At 49.9% G+C, this 22,828-nt stretch overlaps 1 protein-coding gene and 1 long non-coding RNA gene across 2 annotated transcripts in view; one reads left to right on the forward strand and one right to left on the reverse strand.

Annotated features, from left to right (window-relative positions):
- Positions 1 to 16,512, reverse strand: part of LOC127599255 (uncharacterized) — a 59,919-nt gene extending 43,407 nt beyond the window's left edge. Inside the window, exon 1 of the long non-coding RNA XR_007962082.1 lies at positions 16,391 to 16,512. This is a non-coding gene — a long non-coding RNA (uncharacterized LOC127599255). The remainder of the gene's footprint in view (positions 1 to 16,390) is intronic.
- LOC127598590 (mitogen-activated protein kinase kinase kinase 11) lies at positions 173 to 22,194 on the forward strand. Its single transcript, XM_052062383.1, is given in 11 exon segments — positions 173 to 2,348; positions 11,464 to 11,589; positions 11,592 to 11,643; positions 13,504 to 13,652; positions 14,547 to 14,722; positions 15,791 to 16,037; positions 17,647 to 17,763; positions 18,108 to 18,279; positions 18,352 to 18,464; positions 19,621 to 20,181; positions 20,317 to 22,194. Coding segments are annotated over 11 exon segments (3,072 nt in total). The 5' UTR covers positions 173 to 1,591; the 3' UTR covers positions 20,919 to 22,194.
- The last annotated feature ends 634 nt before the right edge of the window (positions 22,195 to 22,828 follow it).

Genomic DNA, 22,828 nt, shown 5'->3' on the forward strand with positions numbered 1-22,828 from the left:
CGAATGAAGTGAAATTTGATCATTTTAAAAACGACTGACTCCGTACAACAATAACTTGATACTTGCTTTTTTTTTACCTTCCTGTATGCGTCGCTCAGATTCAATCGCGCCTCACTTTTATTTTGTAAGGTACCGCCGGATGCGCGATTCGTTCAGCGGTTTGAGCTTAATTGTTGTCCTGTCACCTGACTTCCGGTCGGGGAAGAGAAAAAGTTGTGACTCCCCCACCCTCTCTTCGAGCACGGACGTAGAAGTTGTTTCGATGTCCACGGAGCGAGGAAACGGAATATAATAACACGACCTAGATGGGATTATCGCTCTTTTCAACACGAGAAACTTGCTTGGTGTCCGTCGGAGTGGCGCAGCGGACCAGACGAGCCACTCAACGCCGTTCAAAAACCAGCACCGTGAGGATGAGGAGGATGAGGTCGATGAGGTCCACCACTTTGGAAAGATAAGGGCCGGCATGTTGTTTGGGAAGAGTATCGTTGTGTCTCCTGTGGAATTTTCCATCAACTTTTTTGACCATTTTGCTTGACGTTTGCGGGGATGCGCAGTGGTCACCCCTGAAAGTTGTCGTAAAAACACTGGTCCGGCTCGGCTGAATGCTCCCTTTCCTGCTATTCTTCTCTGCACTCCTCTGCGCTTCCTGCTTGCGCTGGCCCACTCGACTTACTGGCTAAAAATATTTAAAAACAGACCTCAGAGTCCAGTCAGGAAGCCTGGGTGAACCTTTTTGTCAGCTTCTTGTCTTTTCTGCCTTTCGATAGCAGTGCTTAACTTGACTAAAAGGCGAAAAATACTGGAAAACAATTCATCCAGATATCCTTGAAGAACCTTTGTCCGCTTCCTGGCTTTACCTACTTGTTTCATTCTCCAAGAGCAGTTTACAAATTTAGCTCAGGACTAAAAAAAAAAGAAAATCTGGAAAAACAGACCTCAGAGTCCAGTCAGGAAGCCTTGGTGAATCTTTTGTCAGCCCCTCGATTTTTCTTTGTCATTTTAGCCTTGACTGAGGACCTCAGAGAGAAAGTCCAGTCAGGAAGCCTTAAAAACCCATTGTGAGCGTGCTTTTTTTTCCCTCATCGTTGTTGGAGCGTTACATTCCAAATTAATGGCTAAAAATACATAACAACAGAGCTCAAAGTCAGAAAATCTTGATGAAGTTTTGTCACAGCTTCTTGTTGTCTTGTTCTTTACAAGCTTTCAAAAAATAGCGAATGTCAAGCGAAGGAGCTAATGCTCACTTTTCGAGGGCCGGTAATTCCAGGACATTATATTGCGCTCTAAGCATGTGTTGGGAAAGCACGCGGCGCATGACTTGACACCGCACGGCACCAAATTTTGCAGACGTTCCGAATTCCTACCATCCCAACCCGGCCGCCAAAGATGCGGCCCGCGATCGTTTCCCGTCCGGTGAAAAGATTTATCGACGAGTCGATCCTCGCTTTTGAACATTTCACTCATCCCTGATGAACCAACAAGACAGCCGAGAAAGGGAGCGAGGCGCGATAAAGTACTCCTTTGTACTTTATTTTCAAACCCTCGGGGTGCAGAGTCCGATCCAGCCAAAACAAGCGTCGGCGGCTCGATGGAGCCGCTGAAGAACATATTCAGCCGAAGCCCGTTGTCCAACTGGAAGAACTCGGAGCAATCGCAAAAAGGCAGCTTCGCCAACCCCGTGTGGACGGCCTTGTTTGACTATGAGGCGTCGTGCAAGGACGAGCTGACCCTACGGAAGGGCGACCTGGTGGAGGTCCTCTCGCTGGACTCGGAGATCTCCGGCGATGAAGGTTGGTGGGCGGGGAAGGTCAACAACAAGGTGGGCATCTTCCCCTCCAACTATGGCTCCTTCAAGCCCGGCGGATACGGCAAGCTCCCGGGCAGCGGCGTGGTCAGCGAGCTGGGCCCCGCCATGGTGGGCGAGTTGGAACCCGCCGTGGTGAACTTCCGAGAGCTCAGCCTGCAGGAGGTGATCGGGGTGGGCGGCTTCGGGAAGGTGTACCGCGGCACGTGGCGAGGCGCGCTGGTGGCGGTGAAGGCCGCCCGCCAGGACCCGGACGAGGACATCAGCGTGACGGCGCAGAACGTCAGGCAGGAGGCGCGTCTCTTTGCCATGCTCACCCACCCCAACATCATCGCCTTGAAAGGCGTTTGTCTGCAGGAGCCCAACCTGTGCCTCATCATGGAGTACGCCTCGGGCGGCCCGCTCAGCCGGGCGCTGGCCGGCCGCCGCATCCCGCCTCACGTTCTGGTCAACTGGGCCGTGCAGATCGCTCGCGGGATGCTCTACCTTCACAGCGAGGCCATCGTCCCCGTCATCCACCGAGACCTCAAGTCCAACAACAGTAAGTCCCCCCCCAATCGGATCATCTTTCCTCATCCATGACACATATTTAGGAAGTCAAGCAACAGCTATGAAGTACAATTGCGCCAATTTTTATTTTTTATTTTTTAAAGTCGACATTTTAAAAAAAAATCTGCATCAAGAATACATTGAGGGACACACGGTCATCTCTGAATAAAATCGGCTCCTAATATGCTGAGTGTTTTACGTCCCTTCCGATCTTAGTTTGTGTTGTTGTGCTTTATTCCTCAATTTTTTGCTTCGAATCAGAAAAAATATATATAATGGCGCCGCCTAAATATGTTTTTGATTATTAATATTAAGATCCTTTAATGGGCGGCCCGGTAGCCCAGTGGTTAGCATGTCCGCTTCACAGTGCAGAGGTACCGGGTTCGATTCCAGCTCCGGCCTCCCTGTGTGGAGTTTGCATGTTCTCCCCGGGCCTGCGTGGGTTTTCTCCGGGTGCTCCGGTTTCCTCCCACATTCCAAAAACATGCGTGGCAGGCTGATTGGACGCTCTAAATTGTCCCTAGCTGTGAGTGTAAGCGTGGTTGGTTGTTTGTTTCTGTGTGCCCTGCGATTGGCTGGCAACCGATTCAGGGTGTCCCCCGCCTACTGCCCGGAGACAGCTGGGATAGGCTCCAGCACCCCCCCGTGACCCTAGTGAGGATCAAGCGGCTCAGAAGATGAAAAGATATCCTTTAATTAAATCTGTCATTGTTTAGGTGTTACAATACTTTTGTCCAGATAGTATGTTATTTTTTTTAACAAATTCATGAATTTTGGATGTGACAATTTTCTTCCCCCTCGTCATTTTTGATTGGATAAAATACTAAGCACAAAATTCAGCATGACTTTCAAAAAACTTGAAATCTTCACCACATAGAAGTCGACCAGAATTTGAAGACTTTTGACTGGAGGACTGTGACAAACAAGGAGATGCTCTCTTGTGCCCGTTCCATGACTGTGGACTGCCTGTCTTGTGTATTTCTGTTCTTAGACTTAGCTGAAGATTATTTTTTATTTTTATTTTTTCCATCGATATGCCTCAAAGATTCTACAAAGATTTTTTTGGTTTAATATACTTAACATAGTTTCGTTTCAAAATCGTCTCGGCACAAATCATCTTGCCTTCAAAAGAAATTGCGATTGGATTTTTAGCAGTGCAAAAACAGACGCATGCAGCAAAACCTCCCCCGGGAACGTCTGCGAAACAACTCGGGCTAAAATTAGCTTGTCCACAACTTAATGCTGTGTCACCTCAATGTTACTTCCTCAACACAGGATATACAACTTTGCTGTCATCCGGGGCTTTGGTGCCATTTTGTGTTTGCTTTACGGAAAGAGTGAAAATAAATTGATGACATTTTCAGCGTTTAAAAAAAAAAGGTCTCAAGTGGTGTACTGCAAATCTGAGGGGGTAGGAAGGTCCTTTCTTTGGCTTTTGATAAAGTTGTAGCCTAGCGCTAGGCTAGGCTAGGCTGCGCTAGCCTAGCCTAGCTAGCCTAGCATTGCGCTAGGCTACAACTTTCTTTGGCTTTTGATAAAGTTGTAGCCTAGCGCTAGGCTAGGCTAGCGCAGCCTAGCCTAGTTGTAGCATCGCGCTAGGCTACAACTTTCGTTGGCTTTTGATAAAGTTGTATGCTACAACGATGCTACAACTAGTCTAGGCTGCGCTAGCCTAGCCTAGCGCTAGGCTACAACTTTATCAAAAGCCCAAAGAAAGGACCTTCCTACCCCCTCTATTCGGATCACTCCTGCCAGGCTTCGTACTTCGGTCTCCATTGACTCCCGGGGGATGCGACATTTTGATCGCCCCGCCCCTGAGTCGGGTCCAGGTCCACCTCCAGGGCTGGACAAGCCCCCAAAAGCAAAAGTCGCTACGTTGACGTGGCGTACACAATAACACAAACACAGTACCTTTCTGTGCGCCCACCAGATCGTATCGCGTCCCCGTTTTTTTTTTTTTTTGGTATGTTTTCTCCCCTATCGCAGGCCTGCCCCGACAAGTCTGAGCGACGACCGGCCTCTTATGACACCGAGCAATATCCTGTTGTCGTGTGTGGCTGGCGCAGGCTCATTTCCTAAGACCGACCGTTTAGCGAGACGCGTTGACGACCCGAAATAAAACCAAAGTGAAGAAAATAGAGGAGAGCTGTGCAGAATGTGCGCCGATAGATGACGCCACCGGTTGCCCAAGAGAGGTTCTTCTTTTCCGCTGTTGCCGTTTTGGAGCCGAGAGCGAAGCCGAATGCATTGTGGGGGACACAGAAAAAGTTGTTCTCGCTCGGAGCATATTCGTGAAATGAACTATTGACTCGAGGCGTTTATGTACGAGATTTTCTGCCCGGGCGTCTTTTTGTCTTTTGGGACTTTGGTGAGCACATGAAGCGAGTTGTGGAATTTGCCCGTGCACATTTTGCCGTTTCCCTGAAAAGTCTCATCAATCATTTTATGATATAACATACTATAACTATTTTTTTTTAGGGGGGGGGGGGAGTACCTTCTGAGGTGAACTTTGAGCATCTTGCTTTGCTTGCTTGTGTTTTGCTATCTTGCTTTTCACGGCGGACGTCAGGGCAGCGTCGCAAAGAGTCCAATCTTATTTTAAGCCCGACTTAAATCAAATTGCATGTTTGTTTCCACCGCCGGCCGCTGCACTTTCTAAATGACATGTTATTTGCCCGCTGCGGACAAAACAGAGAGTTGAGAAATCTACGAAATCTCCCAAAATTGACCTCTACGATTTGGAATATTTAGCGTGGCTTCTCGAACGATGCCGAGCAAAACCGATTTGGCTTCTTGTTTTTCGCTCCAAACATCCGGCGTCGGATCCGGAGTGGCCGCTCCCAAACCTGCGCCAGGTGCACGTGCGCCACCGCAGCGTATTTGTGAACCTGCGGAACACGTCTTGACTTCGACAGGCGCCAACAACCAGACGCTCTCCTTTTCGAGAGCGTCCCCGCACGCGCCTGCATTGTCACATCGCCACCCTAAGCGCTTGGAACTCGCTGACCTTTTTTTTTTCTCTTTGGGAAGAAGTCAGTCCGATTTTTGGGATCAACAGTTTTTTTTTTTTTTGTTCTTGTTCCGCAATGGGACAGGCGTGAGCCGTGCCTCTACCAGCATGTTTTCATTCACCAGATGCACACTCCAAACATCCCCCCTCGTAAGAATGCGCGTGTGCGCGTGAGGACCGCCGCCTTTGCGGCGTTTGCGTGCGCGTGCGTTAATGTTTAAGCACGTCGGCGGCTCGCGCCGCTGTTCGGCGGAGGCCCTTTTACGCACCATCGGATGACTTTGGCGCCTTCCTTTTCGCTTTGTTGTGTGTTTTCGTGCCGTTGGCGTTGCGCTGTGGTTCGCTCCCGCGGCTCGCGCCCCACGCAAGATGGCCGACATGTCATCCAATTTGGATGTCGCTCGGCCTTCCTCTGTGAAGACCTCAGAGAGGGGTTATTTAGTTATTATTTATTTCATTAATAGTGTTATTATTTGTTTCTCCGGCTCTTTTTTTTCCCTGTAAAGAACCTGGAAAGGGTTATTTGGTTATGTGTGGCTTTCTGGGGAAACGATAATTTTTTTTAGCTCCCCCTACGATCGTTGATATTGTTTTACTTGATGTTAACTGTTTTGTTAAGCGCTTTGTTGCAGCTGCCGCTGTTGTGAAAGCGCTATATGAATCAGCATGTATTGTATTGTATTGTAAACTGACCCCCGCCCCCCCCCCCCCCCCCCATCAGAGAAGGGAAAAGTTATGTGGCCCTCACAGGAAAAAATTTGGGGACACCCGCTTTACATGATCAATGAGCCGACAGCCATCGTTTATCGGTAGAAGTGTAAAAAGCAGGATTACAGAGGACCACCTTGAGTCATTTTTCTTCTTCTTTCAACGAGCACGTTTCTTTCTGTAAGTGTGCCGCCATTTAGTGTCTTACAATACAATGATTCCAATTTGTACAATTACAATGTGTTTCCCTCAATATTCATGATGCGTTCTCTTGGAAAATTGGCAAATGTATGTCAAGAAAACGCACCCCGATATCCACTCTTAATTTGAAAGGAACCCTCTGCCCATCGGCGTCTCCCTGACCTCACTCGCGTTGGCTATTTGATGCGCGGTCCTGATCACAAGACGGCTCCCAAGCGAGGGAGGGAGAGAATAGGAGTCCTTTTCTTTGCAGGGCTGAGCGGCCAGCTCACCTTTTGACTTCTTCTTCCTAACGCTTACTTCCACGCCGCTTCCTTTCCTGCCTGAGAGATAACGCCGTCGCTTCGAAGAAGTTTTGGGGGGGTGGTCACAATTCTACGGGCCGTAAACATCCGAGGAGCGGCCGGAGAGCGCCGTGTCGTGCGCATGCGTCCTTTTGCCTCTACGAACACAAACGCGATTGCTCAAAAGGGGGACTTTCCTGTTTTGCGCTCGGTCTTGTTGTTTGAACGCTTTGCAGTCTTGGATTTGAACGGCGGCGCGCGGGGGGGGGGGGGGGAAGGGAGGGAGGGAGGGAGGGAGGGAGGGAGGGAGGGAGGGAGAGGGAGGAAGGGAGGAAGGGAGGGAGGGAGGGAGGAGAGAGAGAGGAGAGAGAGAGAGAGAGAGAGAGAGAGAGAGAGAGAGAGAGAGAGAGAGAGAGAGAGAGAGAGAGAGAGAGAGAGAGAGAGAGAGAGAGAGAGAGAGAGAGGAGAGAGAGAGAGAGAGAGAGAGAGAGGAGAGAGAGAGAGAGAGAGAGAGAGAGAGAGAGAGAGAGAGAGAGAGAGAGAGAGAGAGAGAGAGAGAGAGAGGAGAGAGAGAGAGAGAGAGAGAGAGAGAGGAGAGAGAGAGAGAGAGGAGAGAGAGAGAGAGAGAGAGAGGAGAGGAGAGAGAGAGAGAGAGAGAGAGAGAGAGAGAGAGAGAGAGAGAGAGAGAGAGAGAGAGAGAGAGAGAGAGAGAGAGAGAGAGAGACGCCGCCGCCTGGCGAAGTGCTGAGCGAAGGTCGCGTCTCGACACACGGGCTTGTTAATAAGTAACCGTTTTAGGGAACCCCCCCCCCAGTCGAGATACTTTGCACAGAGAATCATTGATGGGAGCCTTCCTCAGGAATTTCAGCAGCCTTCCTCATGGACAATGCTCTCCAGTTTACCTTATCCATGCAGCCTGCATAACACTGGATTTGGTGTGTGCGTGTCTCAGTTGGCATTGTTGGCCCGCGCGCTTAGGGCGGGGCGAGTGCCCGATAACAGGTACCGGTATCGGGCTGATACCGAGCTTATTTCAAGGTATCGGGTATTTGCGAAGGATGCGGATAGCGGCACACCAAATACCGAAAAAAATAAATAAATCTGACATTGAGTAAGTGTTTGGCACATCGTGGAATCATCATGAGCTCGTGGTATCTGTACTTCGTATCGGCGAATACTCGTACTGGTATAGGTCTGTTTAAAAAAAAAAACTGCAAATGTTTGCCTCGGTGACGTGGAATTGGCTCATTTTCTGCGGCGCACTCGGCGCTGGGAATCGTTGCTCCACATCACCTGCGAGCTTCCATCTTGTCCGTTTGAACGCCTTTGCTTTGGCTCCGCCCCGCCGCTCGGCTTGGTCAGAGGTTGATGGGCAGTCTGTCAGCCCGTGGCCTCGTCCCTCAGGGGGGTGGGGTGGGGGTGGGGGGGGACAAAGCTCCAGTTCTTCCCGGGGAAAACCCCCGCCCCGACGGAATGCTTCACTCGCCTACGGGATGCGAGGCGAGGCAGGGAGGGAGGGGGGTCAAACGAGACGAGAGAGGTCCTTTAAAAGCAGACGGGATGGTCAGTATGTGAGGTGCAGGGTAAAAGAGTTCGCCACGTCCTCTGGAATGACCATATGAGCCAAAACCATTTGACGGCATTTAATTAACTCATTCACTCCCAAAGACGTTACATGAGCAACGTGGGTGACTCAAGCCTGGTGCACACCGAAAAACTGCAACCCTCCACACACTGTAGCGACCAAACAAGATGTTGTTTTTTAGGCTGTTGCTGATTCGATTTTGGACAGGAAAAAAAAAACGATTAACGATTAATTGGACGATTAATTAACTCATTCACTCCCAAAGACGTTACATGAGCAACGTGGGTGACTCAAGCCTGATGCACACCGAAAAACTGCAACCCTCCACACACTGTAGCGACCAAACAAGATGTTGTTTTTAGGCTGTTGCTGATTCCGATTTTGGACAGGGAAAAAAAAAACGATTAACGATTAATTGGACGATTAATTAACTCATTCACTCCCAAAGACGTCACATGAGCAACGTGGGTGACTCAAGCCTGATGCACACCGAAAAACTGCAACCCTCCACACACTGTAGCGACCAAACAAGATGTTGTTTTTTAGGCTGTTGCTGATTCCGATTTTGGACAGGAAAAAAAAAAAATGCATTAACGATTAATTGGACGATTAATTAACTCATTCACTCCCAAAGACGTCACATGAGCAACGTGGGTGACTCAAGCCTGATGCACACCGAAAAACTGCAACCCTCCACACACTGTAGCGACCAAACAAGATGTTGTTTTTTAGGCTGTTGCTGATTCGATTTTGGACAGGGAAAAAAAACCCGATTAACGATTAATTGGACGATTAATTAACTCATTCACTCCCAAAGACGTTTTTAAACGCAAAATAACGCCTCGCACGTTCAAGTCCATTGGCGGTGGACGAATCGCTGCGGGTTCAGGCGCTGGCATGGTCACATGGGAAACGTGCAATGCGTTCTCAGAAAGAAAAACGTCCAAGTGGAACGGATCGGAATCGGATAACGAAGCACGACTCTCTTGACCGGACAGTATGATGTGAAGGAAATCAAATCTTTTCTGAAGATTTAGTCTGGAAGTCATTCATTCTCCCCTCCCCCCCTGCGCTCCCCATCCTTGACATTATATTCCTCATGCGACTTTTAGTCGTCAGACTCTACACTTCAGCCCGCCGAGAATATGCCGAACGACGCCTCTGGTGCGATGTGGTGCCATGACTCCCAACCGCCTATTGTGAATGGATTTTACAAATCAAAAGAGGCAACACATCGTCCCCTCCAAAAGTATTGCGACGGCAAAGTCTATTGACAATCGCACTGAACGTGAGGCAACAATCGTGCAGTCCGGCTTTTATTTCCTGACATTTTACATCAAGGTGTGTTCAATGACTCGGGACAAAGCAGCTTTTGTTTGAAGCCGCCCACTTTTCACGGGAGCAAACGTATTGCAACACCAGACATCCAGAGCAGATGCAAACCACTCCTCGGCATCAAGAATTGGAAGGCCGGATTGGATTTTGCAAAGAAGTACAGAGATGAGCCACATGCTTTTTTTTTTTGTGGGGGGGGGCTCAATGAACCTAAAAATGATGCAAAGGACAAAAAAAAATGGAGGAAGAAAGGCTCTGGTTCTGAGCCACAACACACAAGCTCATCTGCGAAGCATGGCGGAGGTCACGTCGTGAAGTGTGCTCGCCAAATGGCAATACACTGATAATGACGTCAGAGTTCCCCGGAAAAAGTATCCCATCATCTCGCTGATCTTACACGTGAATCACAGATTCGGTTGTGTCATGAAATCTTGAGAATTCCGTCACCGGAGGCGGCCTTACATCAGAGATGACAATTTTCCGCCATTTTATTTCTTAAATTGATCATTTTTGTGAATCGTCTAAATCCGTTGAGAAAATTTTAGGCCCGGGGGAGGGTGCGGGGGGGTCAGGTACCTTCTCGTCGAGTTTTCACAAGCTCTCCCGATCAGTCTTTCCATCTTCCGATTGTAAACAGCCCTGCGATTGGACATGTATGATGTCTTACTTGTTGTGATTGGTCGCCCCGTCCAGGCCACGCCCCTTTCCGCTTTTGTCATCACTAGCCATTACCATCCCCTGTTATATGGCCTGTCGAAACATCCCCCTAACCGCGTCGATTCTGTTGAGTCAGTCTGAGAACTGACACACAGTCGCTTGTGTTGCGTGCGGCAACAAACAATAGCAAACACACTCCCGTCGCCATGGCGATCAGTTGTTTGGTTCCGTCGCTTCGGCTCCTCTATCGAGCCATCGAGCGCGTCGCGCCGCCCGGGCAAGACGCGTCAAGTTACCGTGGGCAGGGATCTGCCCACTCGGGGGGGCTGCTGTGCCTACTCTGGTGTGGTGTCGCGCAAAAGTGGCAGCGCGGCAGGGAAACCTTAGCGGGGCCTCCGCTTGACTTAACTTGAATTTTGCCGCAGTGACCCATGGATGCCCTCCGCCCTGACTCAGGAAGCAGAAGAAGAATGTGTGCTGAGGTTGCTAAATGTAATTTTGTTTGCAAGTCTGCATCGCTCCCACCCCTTAACACACACACACACACACACACACGCACGCACACCCAGAGCAGACAACAAAACCTCTTGTGATGCATTCCTTTGTGACGTCAAAAGCTGGGCCTCTGTGCGAAGCGCCAGTAGCGCCGGATGTCAGCCAGTGAGCCAAAGAATCACTCGCAAACCATGACACAAAAATAGGGCCGACTTGTGCAATTGGACAGCCTATTCGCGGTTCCCTGCGTATTGTCGTGCTACTGCCGTAACACAGAGTTGCCACACGATGGCGCCAAAGCCGCAGCAAGTCGCAACATAAAAAAAAAAAAAGAAAATTGGGGTCAAGGAAGTGGGGGCCGAATGATGAGGAAAAAGCCATTGTCTTTAATTCATTCAGCGCAAACTTACGAGAAACAGCCCGACTTGCGGTCGTCGAAGCCTTCGCTACAACGGCTTTGCCAAATTCTACCATATAAGCGGCACAAGTCCGATTTCAACAGCCGTGCAAACCAATTTAAGATATCCTTTATTTGTCCCACACTGAGGAAATTTACAATTTTTATTTAAATTTAATTTTTAAAATTTGTGGCTTTATCTCTTTTTTTGTTGATTCATCTCTGGGCTGGCTTGGCTGGTTATCATGGAGTGCATGTTTGTGCGTCAGACGTTGCGATCGGTTCTCACGATTCATCTCGGAAATGATCCATTTCAAAAAAATTCTAAAAAGAAAAAGAGAGAAACATTTCCGTGACGTCACTTTCCGGGTGTTATTCTCGAGTTGTGCTCGGCACGCCCGCGTGTGTCGTTGACGTCTCGTTTCTCTGGTGCAGTCCTGCTGGCTCAGCCCATCGAGAACGAATGCATGGAGGCTCTGACGCTCAAGATTACCGACTTTGGCCTCGCCAGGGAGTGGCACAAGACCACCAAGATGAGCACGGCCGGCACCTACGCCTGGATGGCCCCGAGGTGATCAAATCCTCCACCTTCTCCAAGGGCAGCGACGTTTGGAGGTGCGTTTCTTTTCTTTTTTTTTTTTTTCTTTATGCACCCGAGCACATTTGTGATTAGTGGGGCCCATTTGAGGAGCGACTCTGTGATTGATGATGATGATGATGATGATGGCAGCACGTCTTTTCAGAGAGCATCGCTGTGCTTTGTTGCGGGGGCATGTGGACTGCACAGAGCCATTGTCTCTCGTATTGACCCAGAAAGATGCACCACACCGGCCCTTTGTCTCCAAATGGATGCATCGCGTGTTTGTGCGTGCGTGTGGAATGAGTGCAAGCATGCGTATCATGTGTTCCGTTAGGTGTGCAAAAGTCTGACCTGCGAGGGGGGTTGCCGTTCCCCCTGACAACCACAATCACGACCACCCGCACTAAGAACAATAATACACTCGGTTTTTAGCTTTTTGGACACCTGCAGAAGCAAAGAAAGTGATTCTCGGAAAGTGAGTGCATCCAAACTGGGTGCTGAAAAGATGATCCCGCCCCACAAAGGAACCAGACCGAGTTGGACCGTAATGTTGAAACTCGTCTAGTCGGATTTGTCTCGCTAGCGTGACTGTCCATGTCCTTAGTCAGGAGCAAAAGGAGAGCGCAAACGGGCAACTCCCAAATTAAAGAGTCATCGCTGCTCCACTGTTTCTTCTCACATAGCGGACGAGCGCAAAAAAGGGCAAGCCCCCCCCGAGTTGCCTCTCTGCGTGCTGCGTAAGTTGTAATTACAGCACAAAATAAGAAGGAGGAGGGGAAAAAAAAAGGTTAGGGCCTGTGTACACTCCGCATTTAGTTCGATCGCCGCAGTGCTCGGACAAAAGATAATTGACGGTGTGTGACATCCAAGTTCTGAGGCTCTTCTTTGTGCTTCGGTAACGACTGCGGCACCGTGCGCAGACAATGTCAAAGGGAGAAAAAAAAAGTAGGAAAGATACCAATTAAAGTGCTTTCATTTTATTTATTTATTATTTTTTTTGCATTTTATTTTAATTTTTATTGCATTTATTTATTATTTCTGATTAATAATTTAATCATTATTATTTATTTATTTGCATTTGCATTTATTTTTTGCTTACGCAAATGCAAAGTGAGAACACTCGCAAGGAGCAACTCCTACTTGAGATCCTGAGGTCAATTACTACGTCACGGCCCTTAACTCATTCGCTCCCAAAGACGTTTTTAAACGTCTTTTCAGACTTGGTCTAGAATTGGGTGGTAGTGAAGGAATTAAAGCCCCGCCCCCTCCAAAACATGCCCATTCTATTTTTTATAGCGGCAATTGATTTCATTATTTTCTCTTATGTTAATTGTAAAAATATATAAAATCCACGGCGGCCCGGTAGCCCAGTGGTTAGCACGTCGGCTTCACAGTGCAGAGGTACCGGGTTCGATTCCAGCTCCGGCCTCCCTGTGTGGAGTTTGCATGTTCTCCCCGGGCCTGCGTGGGTTTTCTCCGGGTGCTCCGGTTTCCTCCCGCATTCCAAAAACTTGCGTGGCAGGCTGATTGAACACACTAAAATTGTCCCTAGTTGTGAGTGTAAGCGTGGATGGTTGTTTGTTTCTGTGTGCCCTGCGATTGGCTGGCAAGCGGTTCAGGGTGTCCCCCGCCTACTGCCCGAAGATGGCTGGGATAGGCTCCAACACGCCTCGCGACCCTAGTGAGGATAAAGCGGCTCGGAAGATGAATGAATGAATGAATGAATGAATGAATGAATATAATATCCACACGCATGTGGATTTTTATCCAATCGGATTGCAGCCTCAGTGCGTTGCCATGTTGATCTAATCTGCCCTGGATGAAAAAAACCTGAATCACTTGCGCAATTCCTCCAAATAACAAGACTTGTTGCTTGTGTCTCGTCGCTTGCGCAGTTACGGCGTTCTTTTGTGGGAGCTCCTGACGGGAGAGGCGCCTTACAAAGGGATCGACGGGCTGGCCGTGGCGTACGGCGTGGCCGTCAACAAGCTGACGCTGCCCATCCCTTCCACGTGTCCTGAACCCTTTGCTCAGCTGATGTCAGGTGGGTGCCGTCCGTCCTTTTTGGATCCGCGCTTGGAAATGCTGCCGATGACGCCCACCCGACACAGGAAATTCGTGAATGCCTAACGACTCCACTCAAGCGTATCTCTCGAGCACTTTAAAACAATTAGTATACAAAGTGGAGCAAATATCACATATACAACAATAAAACAAGAAATTCATAACGAAGACAAGTAGAAAGCACAAAAACAGTCATTCGTGTCTGAGTCACAAGCCAAAGCATCGAAATGAGTTTGGAGGCGAGTTTGAAAGATGGCCAGCGAGGGACTTTGACAAATGAGGTCAGGGACCGGCAACGGAAAAAGGCTCCGGGCTGGTGTGCCGCCGGAGGAGCTCAGAGAGGTAAAATGGAGCCGAGGCCATTTTAAGATCTGAAAACAAATCGTAGGATCTTGAAAAGAGCAGAGAATGATGTGCTCCTTCTTAGAAGCGCCAGTCAAGAGGCGAGCGGCAGCATTATGGACCAACTGGAGGCGCTTGATGGAGTCAAGTGCATGAGAGTGATCCAGCCGGGATGTGACAAAGTCATGAATTGGCTATTTCAAAGTGCTCCCGAGAAAGGAGATCTTTCACTTTCTTTAGCCAGCTGCCTAAGATGAAAGAAGCCGCACCAATTTGCACACAGATCAGTGTCGTCAAGAAAAAAAAAGAAATCTTTTGGGAATCGGTTAATGAGACGGCGGCAAATGTTTTGCACTCAACCAGCACGAGTGCACAAAATCACATTTTCTTGTCAGTGGATGAATCATTTGGCCACTTCCTCATTTCAGGCATTCAAGGATCGAAAGCAGAGCTCGAAAAGAAGTGAAACCGGGACGGCTTTTTTTTATTTTTATTTTTTTTTGCTTCACGTCTGCTTTGCTTTGTGACTCAGAGTGCTGGGACCAGGACCCCCATCGCAGACCCAACTTTGGCTCCATCCTGGCTCAGCTGACGGCGCTGGAGCAGCAGGTGATGGAGGAGATGCCGCAGGACTCCTTCCACTCGCTGCAGGAGGACTGGAAGCTGGAGATCCAGGACATGTTTGATGAGCTGCGCGCCAAGGAAAAGGCACGGGCGCACGCTTGAATCGGATGGCATGAAGCAACCCTTTCCCCGTTTTCTTGTTCATTTCAAGTCACCTACCTGTGACGCCATTTAAAAAAAAAAAACTTTGAGAACAGCGTCGGCAGTTGACCCACAACATGCCCGCAGCGGCGCGGCTCAACAAAAGACGCAGGGTCACTTCAGATCAGGGTTCACGACGGGCTAATATTTCCCGCGGCGCCGGGCCACGGTGGCTCGTAAAGCTCAAAAAGTAAAGCTCAAAATGTCTCCAGTATTTGGTCCAGATCGACAGGGATTTGTCAATCGACCTGTAACGAAGCGCACCGATGACCACCTCCAAAAGTGGGTCTCTCTCCACTTGTTTGGTGTACAAACCCCATCATTTCCCCATTGCGGGACAAATAAAGTATCTCTTAATCTTACACCAGGATTCGTTTGTGTGTATTCACACCAGTGTAAAAGCAGCGTGGGAAGCCAAACAATGCGGGTGTGAATCCATCGCTCATTTGAAATCTGGATTAGCTTCATGTTAAATTGAATTCAATGTTGCCCAATCTTCACAATAGGCGGCCCCCGATAGTCGAGTGGTTAGCGCATCGTTTGTATGTTCTCCTCGGGCCTGCGTGGGTTTTCTCCGGGTACTCCGGTTTCCTCCCACATTCTAAAAATAAGCGTGGCAGGTTGAGTGAACTCTCTAAATTGTCCCTTCTTGTGATTGCGGATGATCGGTCGTCAATGTGTGACCTGCTATTGGCAGGACGCCGGGGATCGTCTGGGATAGCCCCCCCCCTCCCCCCCCCCCGCCCCCCGCGACCCTTGTGAGGATAAAGTGGTTCAGAAAATGGATGGATCACAATACCCATTTTTCCCCTTCTGTCCCAAATACTTTAACTCATTCAGTACCAAGCCAATTCTGGACCAAGTCTGAAAAGACGTTTAAAAACGTCCTTGGGAGTGAATGAGTTAAACCAGCGGTTCTCAAACTCTTTAAAATCGATTGCAATTTATTTTGTGCGCCCTATCCTGAATTTTGTTTTTTTTTGTTGTTGTTGTTTTTTGTGCCCCCTTCAGGAGCTGCGATGTCGCGAGGAGGAGCTGAAGCGCGCGGCACTGGAGCAGAAGTCCCACGAGGAGTTTCTGCGGCAGCGCGAGCAGCAGTTGGCCCAGTGGGAGCAGGACGTGTTTGAGCGCGAGCTCACCCTCCTCATCCTGCACCTCAACCAGAACCAGGAGAAGCCCAACGTCAAGAAGCGCAAGGGCACCTTCAAGAAGCACAAGCTCAAGAGCAAGAACGGCGAAAAGATCAGCATGCCCCAAGGTTGGTGTGTGGCCACTGCGGCTTTCAGCCGCCAAAAGAGTTGAAAATTGATTGACTGCACGGAGGTTGTTATCCTGAATGAAAACCAACGGAGCACCGACAACTAATATCAAATTTTTTATTTATTTTTTTGCTATCAAAATAGGAGAATTTGAATTGTTTACTTCATCCGACAATACTTAATTCATTCATTCATTCATCTTCCGAGCCGCTTGATCCTCACTAGGGTCGCGGGAGGGTGCTGCAGCCTTTCCCAGCTGTCTTCGGGCAGTAGGCGGGGGACACCCTGAATCGGTTGCCAGCCAATCACAGGGCACACAGAAACGAACAACCATTCGCACTCACACTCACACCTCGGGACAATTTAGAGTGTTCAATCAGCCTGCCACGCATGTTTTTGGAATGTGGGAGGAAACCGGAGCACCCGGAGAAAACCCACGCAGGCCCGGGGAGAACATGCAAACTCCACACAGGGAGGCCCGAGCTGGAATCGAACCTCTGCACTGTGAAGCCGACGTGCGAACCACTGGGCTACCGGGCCGCCCACAATACTTAATGATCTTTGTTTTTACGTTGCACTCGACAAATCACCCACATTAAAAAATATATATTTTTTTTAAAAAGGTCAACAATATGGCTCCCATTTCATGTCATCGTGGATGACCGTCTCAAAATAGCATATTTTTCACCAGGCATGATGGGTGTGCAATATTTGGTGCATTTTTGTGCATGTGCGGCACCTCAAAAATGCAACTAAAATGAAGCGTTTTCAAACGATAGACATAAACAATTCATAAAAATGAATTCTGAATGGGGCGGGGGGGGGGGGGGGTGGGGGGGGGGAACTGTCAAAGTGAAATAAAAACTAATTGTAATGGACAATGCAAACCGGAAAATAGTGTCCGGTCCACAAACTGGTCACGTGTTTCCAATTTGCGCCGCTTTCATGTCCCGGATAAACAAACTTTACAGTCGACTAGCGCAGGCTAAAAAGCGTGTCGATGTGGCGGCCATGTTGGCAGGGGCAACTTTCCCCTCAAGACGATGAATGGACACAGTCCCTCACCAACGGAAAGAAGTATTCCGTAGATGCTTTTCAACACCGTAAACCTAACGCACACTTTGGAAAGTATTCCTAGTCGTCTTTGTGGCATATTTACAGTTGAAAGAGTCCTTAGAAGCAGTTGCAAACATCTTTGCGGATTCCGTTTTTGCTCACGAGAGTGACTCCAACAACCGGAGACATTTAGCCTTTTTGTTTTGCTTGGCCATGAAAGATGCGAGTGAGCCGACCACGCCTCGCTACTTCCTGTCGGTGGATGCATTGGCTTGCGGTCTCTATAGGTGTCCCTCTCGCACTCCTTTCCCTTTTTTTTTGGCATATCAGCGCCGACTGCCTTTGTTCTTCCATTTCCCCTCTCCGTTTTCCATCGTCATGTGCCCAATAAACTCCCGGCGTCAGAAAAAGCACAACATTGTGTCAAAGTTAGCAGACCTGGAAATGATGCAGGTCGTTGTTTTTGTTCTTATTCGGCCCCTCAAGCTTGAGAAAGTATGGGCAGAAAATAAATTAAACGTTTGAGTCATTCTTTTTTTTTTTCCTCTTCAGATTTCATCCACAAGATCACAGTGCAGGCATCGCCCGGCCTGGAGAAGAGGCGGACCTCGCCCGATTTGGGCTCGGGCTCGTCGCCGTCGTTCGGCCCGCGTTTCCGTGCCATCCAGCGTGAGCGGGTTCTACTTTCAATTCCTGTTCTCAGATCTTCGGAGCCTTCTGTCCATCCCCGAGCGCCTCCTTTGCAGCGGCCACCCACTCGTCATTTCCTCCTTTTCCCGAATGCCCCCCCCCCCCCCCGCCCCCCGCCCGCCCTTCTCCTTCCGCTTCCTGTCGCCCTCACTCGAGCTCTTTGTCCAAAGTCTGTTTGAAAGCAAACATGATGTGGCCTCCGCTTTTCACGCTTCCTGTTGTAACTTTTCCTCCCTCCGTGTGCGGTTACTCGGCTGCAGCAGCAGAGGGAGCCATTGAGCAGCGCTTGTTGCACTCCACGTGATGCTCCCGTTTGTTCACAGTCAGTCCCGGTGACAGCAGCAGGACCTTTGGTCTGAGCCCAATGTGGCCCCTGGAGGCCCCGTCCCAGAAGCAGGCCAACGGCGAACCGAAGCTGGGCCCCCACTGGAGGCCCCAAAGCCCCAAAAGTCCCAAGAGCCCCAAAGTCCTGCGCCTTAGTCCTCAGGAGAGCAGGTACGCGCCACATTTTAGAAACCCAAGAACCGTTGGCAACTTTTATTCACGCCTTTCATGTCACGTGACCAGCTTGTCGATGAGAGCCAAGCTGTTGGTGTCCCACTGCAGCGAGAACGGAGACGCCGCCGACGACTTTGAGGAGTACAGGCCATCCACGCCAACCCCTCCCCTGCCTCACAACGGTAACTCAACCGCTCATTTTTTTTTTTTTAATTCACTTCTTCCTGCGCGACGATGACAAAAGTATGGATTTGATTTTCTACAAGGTTCAGAAACTGTTTACGCGCGTGACATCTGGCTTTTTAATCATTACATTTATTTGTATGCCCTGCCTGACCTATAAATTGGTGACACAATGGCAAATATTTTCTTGGATTTATTTAAAAGTCCCAAATTATTCTTCTTCTTTTTTTTTCTTCTGCTTTTTTTTGGGGGGGGGGGGTCTTTTCGGAGAAGTCTGAAAAATGGGCCCTGGAAAACAATGGAGTGCTGTCATAAAATGAAATACGTGGTTCAGATTTCATTTTATTATTCATCTAAACTTTTGGAAAAAAAAAGCTTTTGCAATATTGTAACTTTTTTTTAAAACTATGAATACATTTAACGGGCGGCCCGGTAGTCCAGTGGTTAGCACGTCGGCTTCACAGTGCAGAGGTACCGGGTTCGATTCCAGCTCCGGCCTCCCTGTGTGGAGCTTGCATGTTCTTCCCTGCGTGGGTTTTCTCCGGGTGCTCCGGTTTCCTCCCACATTCCAAAAACATGCGTGGCAGGCTGATTGAACACTCTAAATTGTCCCTAGATGTGAGTGTGAGCGCGGATGGTTGTTCGTTTCTGTGTGCCCTGCGATTGGCTGGCAACATATTCAGGGTGTCCCCCGCCTACTGCCCGAAGACAGCTGGGATAGGCTCCAGCACCCCCCGCGACCCTAATTAGGATCAAGCGGCTCGGAAGATGAATGAATGAATGAATGGTTGTTTCGTTTCTGTGTGCCCTGCGATTGGCTGGCAACCGATTCAGGGTGTCCCCCGCCTACTGCCCGAAGACAGCTGGGATAGGCTCCAGCACCCCCCGCGACCCTGGTGAGGATCAAGCGGCTCGGAAGATGAATGAATGAATGAATACATTTAACTTTTTCCTTTGAAAAATGTTTCAAGTAGATAGTCGCAGTCATGCATTTTTTTTAAGGGGGGGGGGTTTAAAAAAATGCTCCCTGCAAGGCTGGCAACCAAATGAAGGTGACGGTGAATTTTGTGCATTTTTCTGTCTGAATGCAAACAGGACGTGCCTGTTGCCAAATGAATGAAGACTGCGAGTTGTTTTTTTTTTTTTTTTTAACAGGCTCCTCGGCGAAAGACAGCCTGCGGCTTCCTCTTCACCACGGCGACTCGGGCAGCGAAGAGGGAGGCTGTTCTCCGGCGGGCTCCCCCAGGCCGGACAGGGGCCCTCTCAGCCTGATCAAGAGCACCCACCGCGCTCTGCTGGCCAGCGGCTCCCTCTTGGCCTCCGTCGGCTTAGGCGGATGCTTGGACGTCTCCCCGAAAGTTCCCCCTCGAACTAACCCCGCGTCCCTCGAGGAGTGCGGCACCTCCTTTTTGGACAGCTCGCCCGCCAAGCCCCCCGTTCGGGAAGCCCCCGTCGTGGACGACCTCATCACCTTCTCCGCCTCCGAGCCGCTTCCCAAGCCGCTCTTGGATTTAGCCTTGCGGTGCCAAGAACTGAAGCCGCTGCCCGCGGCGCCGACGAGCGCGGGACGTGAGCGCGGGACGCGGCCGGACCTGAGCCCGGGGGGGCACGAGCCGGGCTTCCACCCCGCCAACGGCGATGCGGGTTCTGAGAGCTCAGAGCTGAGGAGCGACAGGAGGAGGAGGTCCGGTCCAGGCCTGCACGGCTCCCAGCTCGGTGGGTAAACACGTGATTGGTGCATGCTGAAATTTCTCAGAAATGTCCCCCCCCCCACCCCCTCCTTTTCGTCAGCAATTTTTTTGGGGGGGGGTGTCCTAAAGTAACTCCTAAATTTTTTGTGCCCTTTTCTAGTTCTGGACCTGCCCCTGTGCCAAGACACGCAGGACTCGGACGAAAAGTCCCCCGCCCCCGCCTCGCTCCACCCCAACGCCGCCCCCCGGAGCCCCAAAACCTGCCGCCTAGAGGTCAGCGTCATCCCCCGCCCTCGGCCCTCGCCCATACGGCCCCGCATCGACGCTTGGAGTTTCATCTCGGCGGGCGGGGGCACGCCGGCCGCCGGCCGTCACTCGAGGCGCTCGGACGGCGTCCCCCGGGACTTCCAGCCCTCCCCCACGAACCCCTTCGCCACCTACGAGCCCTTCCCTCCCCCGGCCTGCGACCCCTTCGCCCTCAGGGCCGACCCGTCGTGCGCCTCGGATAAAGCGTCGCCTTTCGACCCCTTCTCGGCGCCTTTCCCCGCCTCGCGTTCGGCGCCGTGCTCCGCCAACGGCTCGCCGACGCTGCCGTCGTTTCGCGTCGCGCCGCTCAACCCGGCCGACTCGCCGCTCATAGACCTGGGCTGGGCGGTGTGCGGCAAGACCCTGGACGGAACCAAAGAGAGAGTCCACCCCCGAAGGACTCTGGGGCTCAAACCCTTCAAGTCCCCGACGCAACTCCGAGACGACCGCTTCTAAAGTCCACAAAGACCACTCTCGGCGACCTGTCGGCATCATTTCCTAAGAGTCACCCATCGCTCCCCCCTGATAGTCCAGGTCGTCCTACGTTTGTACGGGGCCCCACACATGACATGACGGGAGGGCGGACGGGGGGGCGGGGATATTTGACGCCGCGATCCAGTGAATCCCCTTTTCTAAACTTCGGTGAAGGTGAAAATTTACGATTTAGAGAGAGCGTCTATAAAGGCTTTTTTTTTTTTTTTTTCAATCTACTTTTTCCCCTCTCACACATTTAAACGTATTGAATTTAAAACAATCACAGACGTCCATCCCTCCTGGAGCATCTCCAGGAATTTTAATCTTTTTCTCTTCCGCTGCCTTTCGGCTCACTAGCAAAAGGCCTTCAAAGGTCCACTTGAAGGCCCTGAGCCAAAGTGAAAACCTGTTGTGCCCAACCTGAAGGCAAATTTCATTTCATTTTCACCCATATTTATGTTTTTAATACTGTACAGTATTTATAATAACATAAAAACCTGGAGAAAAAAAAAACTACCGGTAGTTAGATTGGACGTCTGATGTGCCCCGAATGCTAGCTAGTGGCCATGAAGGTAGAAATATATTTCCTGGAGGCTTCACCGACATTCCCCGAACGACTCGGATGTATTGGCAAGCAAATGAAGCGCGCCTTTTGGTGTGCTAGATTGTGTCCACAATCCCCCTCTCCCCCACACCTCATGTCATGTCTTGAGGGGGCTGCGTGGATTTGCGACCTCTGAAAGCCAGAGAGACCCGTTTTCGATTGCCAGTTTCTCGGTGTCATCTCCCTCCTACCTCTGTGCGGATTGAAAAAGGACGACGGACATTTTGTTTTGTCAATCTCTCATCGCAGGGACCAATCGGGCTCAACGCAACTTGTCGCGCTTTGCCGGAAAATGTGTTATTTGTTAAGCACATAATACAAAACAAACAAACAAACAAAAAAAGCATGACCCGTGCATTCCACTCTGGAAGAAGATCACATTGCAGCACAATGTCAGGGATTAACCCCCCCCCCCGACCCCCTCCCTTCTTCGCAAACCAATACGACCAAAGAGTGCCTCCGTGACAATACGACGAATGTCCAATTGAATCCTACAATTATTCGCCACCATTCCGACTCGATTCAGATTCGACCGAGAGTCCACATAACAGGCGAGATGTCTGTCACATGACCAACGAGTCCCAATCGGCGTCAATCAAGAATTGTCTTTTATTTGATCGTGAATATCAGCTCTTTCTTCTCCCCCATATATATTTTTTTTAAAAAATGGAACGTACGGAATTTGGTTATCTCACCCCCCAAGTGTCTATTAACATAACAGGTGTGGGTCAAGCAGCTGAAAGAGAGCCATTTAGTGTTTGGAAGGGCAAAAAAAAGCGGCGTGAATGATTGATTGCGTCATCGGACCAAAATGGCCGACATGAGTGGAATGGAGAGAGAGAGAGAGAGAGAGAGAGAGAGAGGGACAACTTTGGGTTTGATGGACACATTTGCTTCATCATCAATCACGTTTAAACTCACGTGGAATGGGAGTCGGCGCAGCCGCCACAATCTAAAGTGTCTCTGGCTCATGCCAAATAAACTTCAGCTGTTCTCTTAGGCTTTTCCTGACATTTTTGTCCCGCTTTCCATCTGAAGCGCAAAGTTTTGACACTCTGTTTATGTCGAATGCTATTTGGAACTCTTGATAATTGCCTCCTCCTTGATGAAGAAGTTCGGAAGTTGTTGAAACAGCCAGTACTTGCCAGAAATCCCTGCAACACCCCCCCCCCCCCCTCCAGTATCACTGTCGGCCTCTCGGCACCCTTACTGGGCGTTTCTCTTCTTCTCTTTTCATTACTTAAATGAATGTCTGTACCTTGAAAATTCTTCTGTCCCCTTCTTTTGA

This window comes from Hippocampus zosterae, chromosome 1, assembly GCF_025434085.1.
Source record: "Hippocampus zosterae strain Florida chromosome 1, ASM2543408v3, whole genome shotgun sequence".
NCBI classification, from domain to species: Eukaryota; Metazoa; Chordata; class Actinopteri; order Syngnathiformes; family Syngnathidae; genus Hippocampus; species Hippocampus zosterae.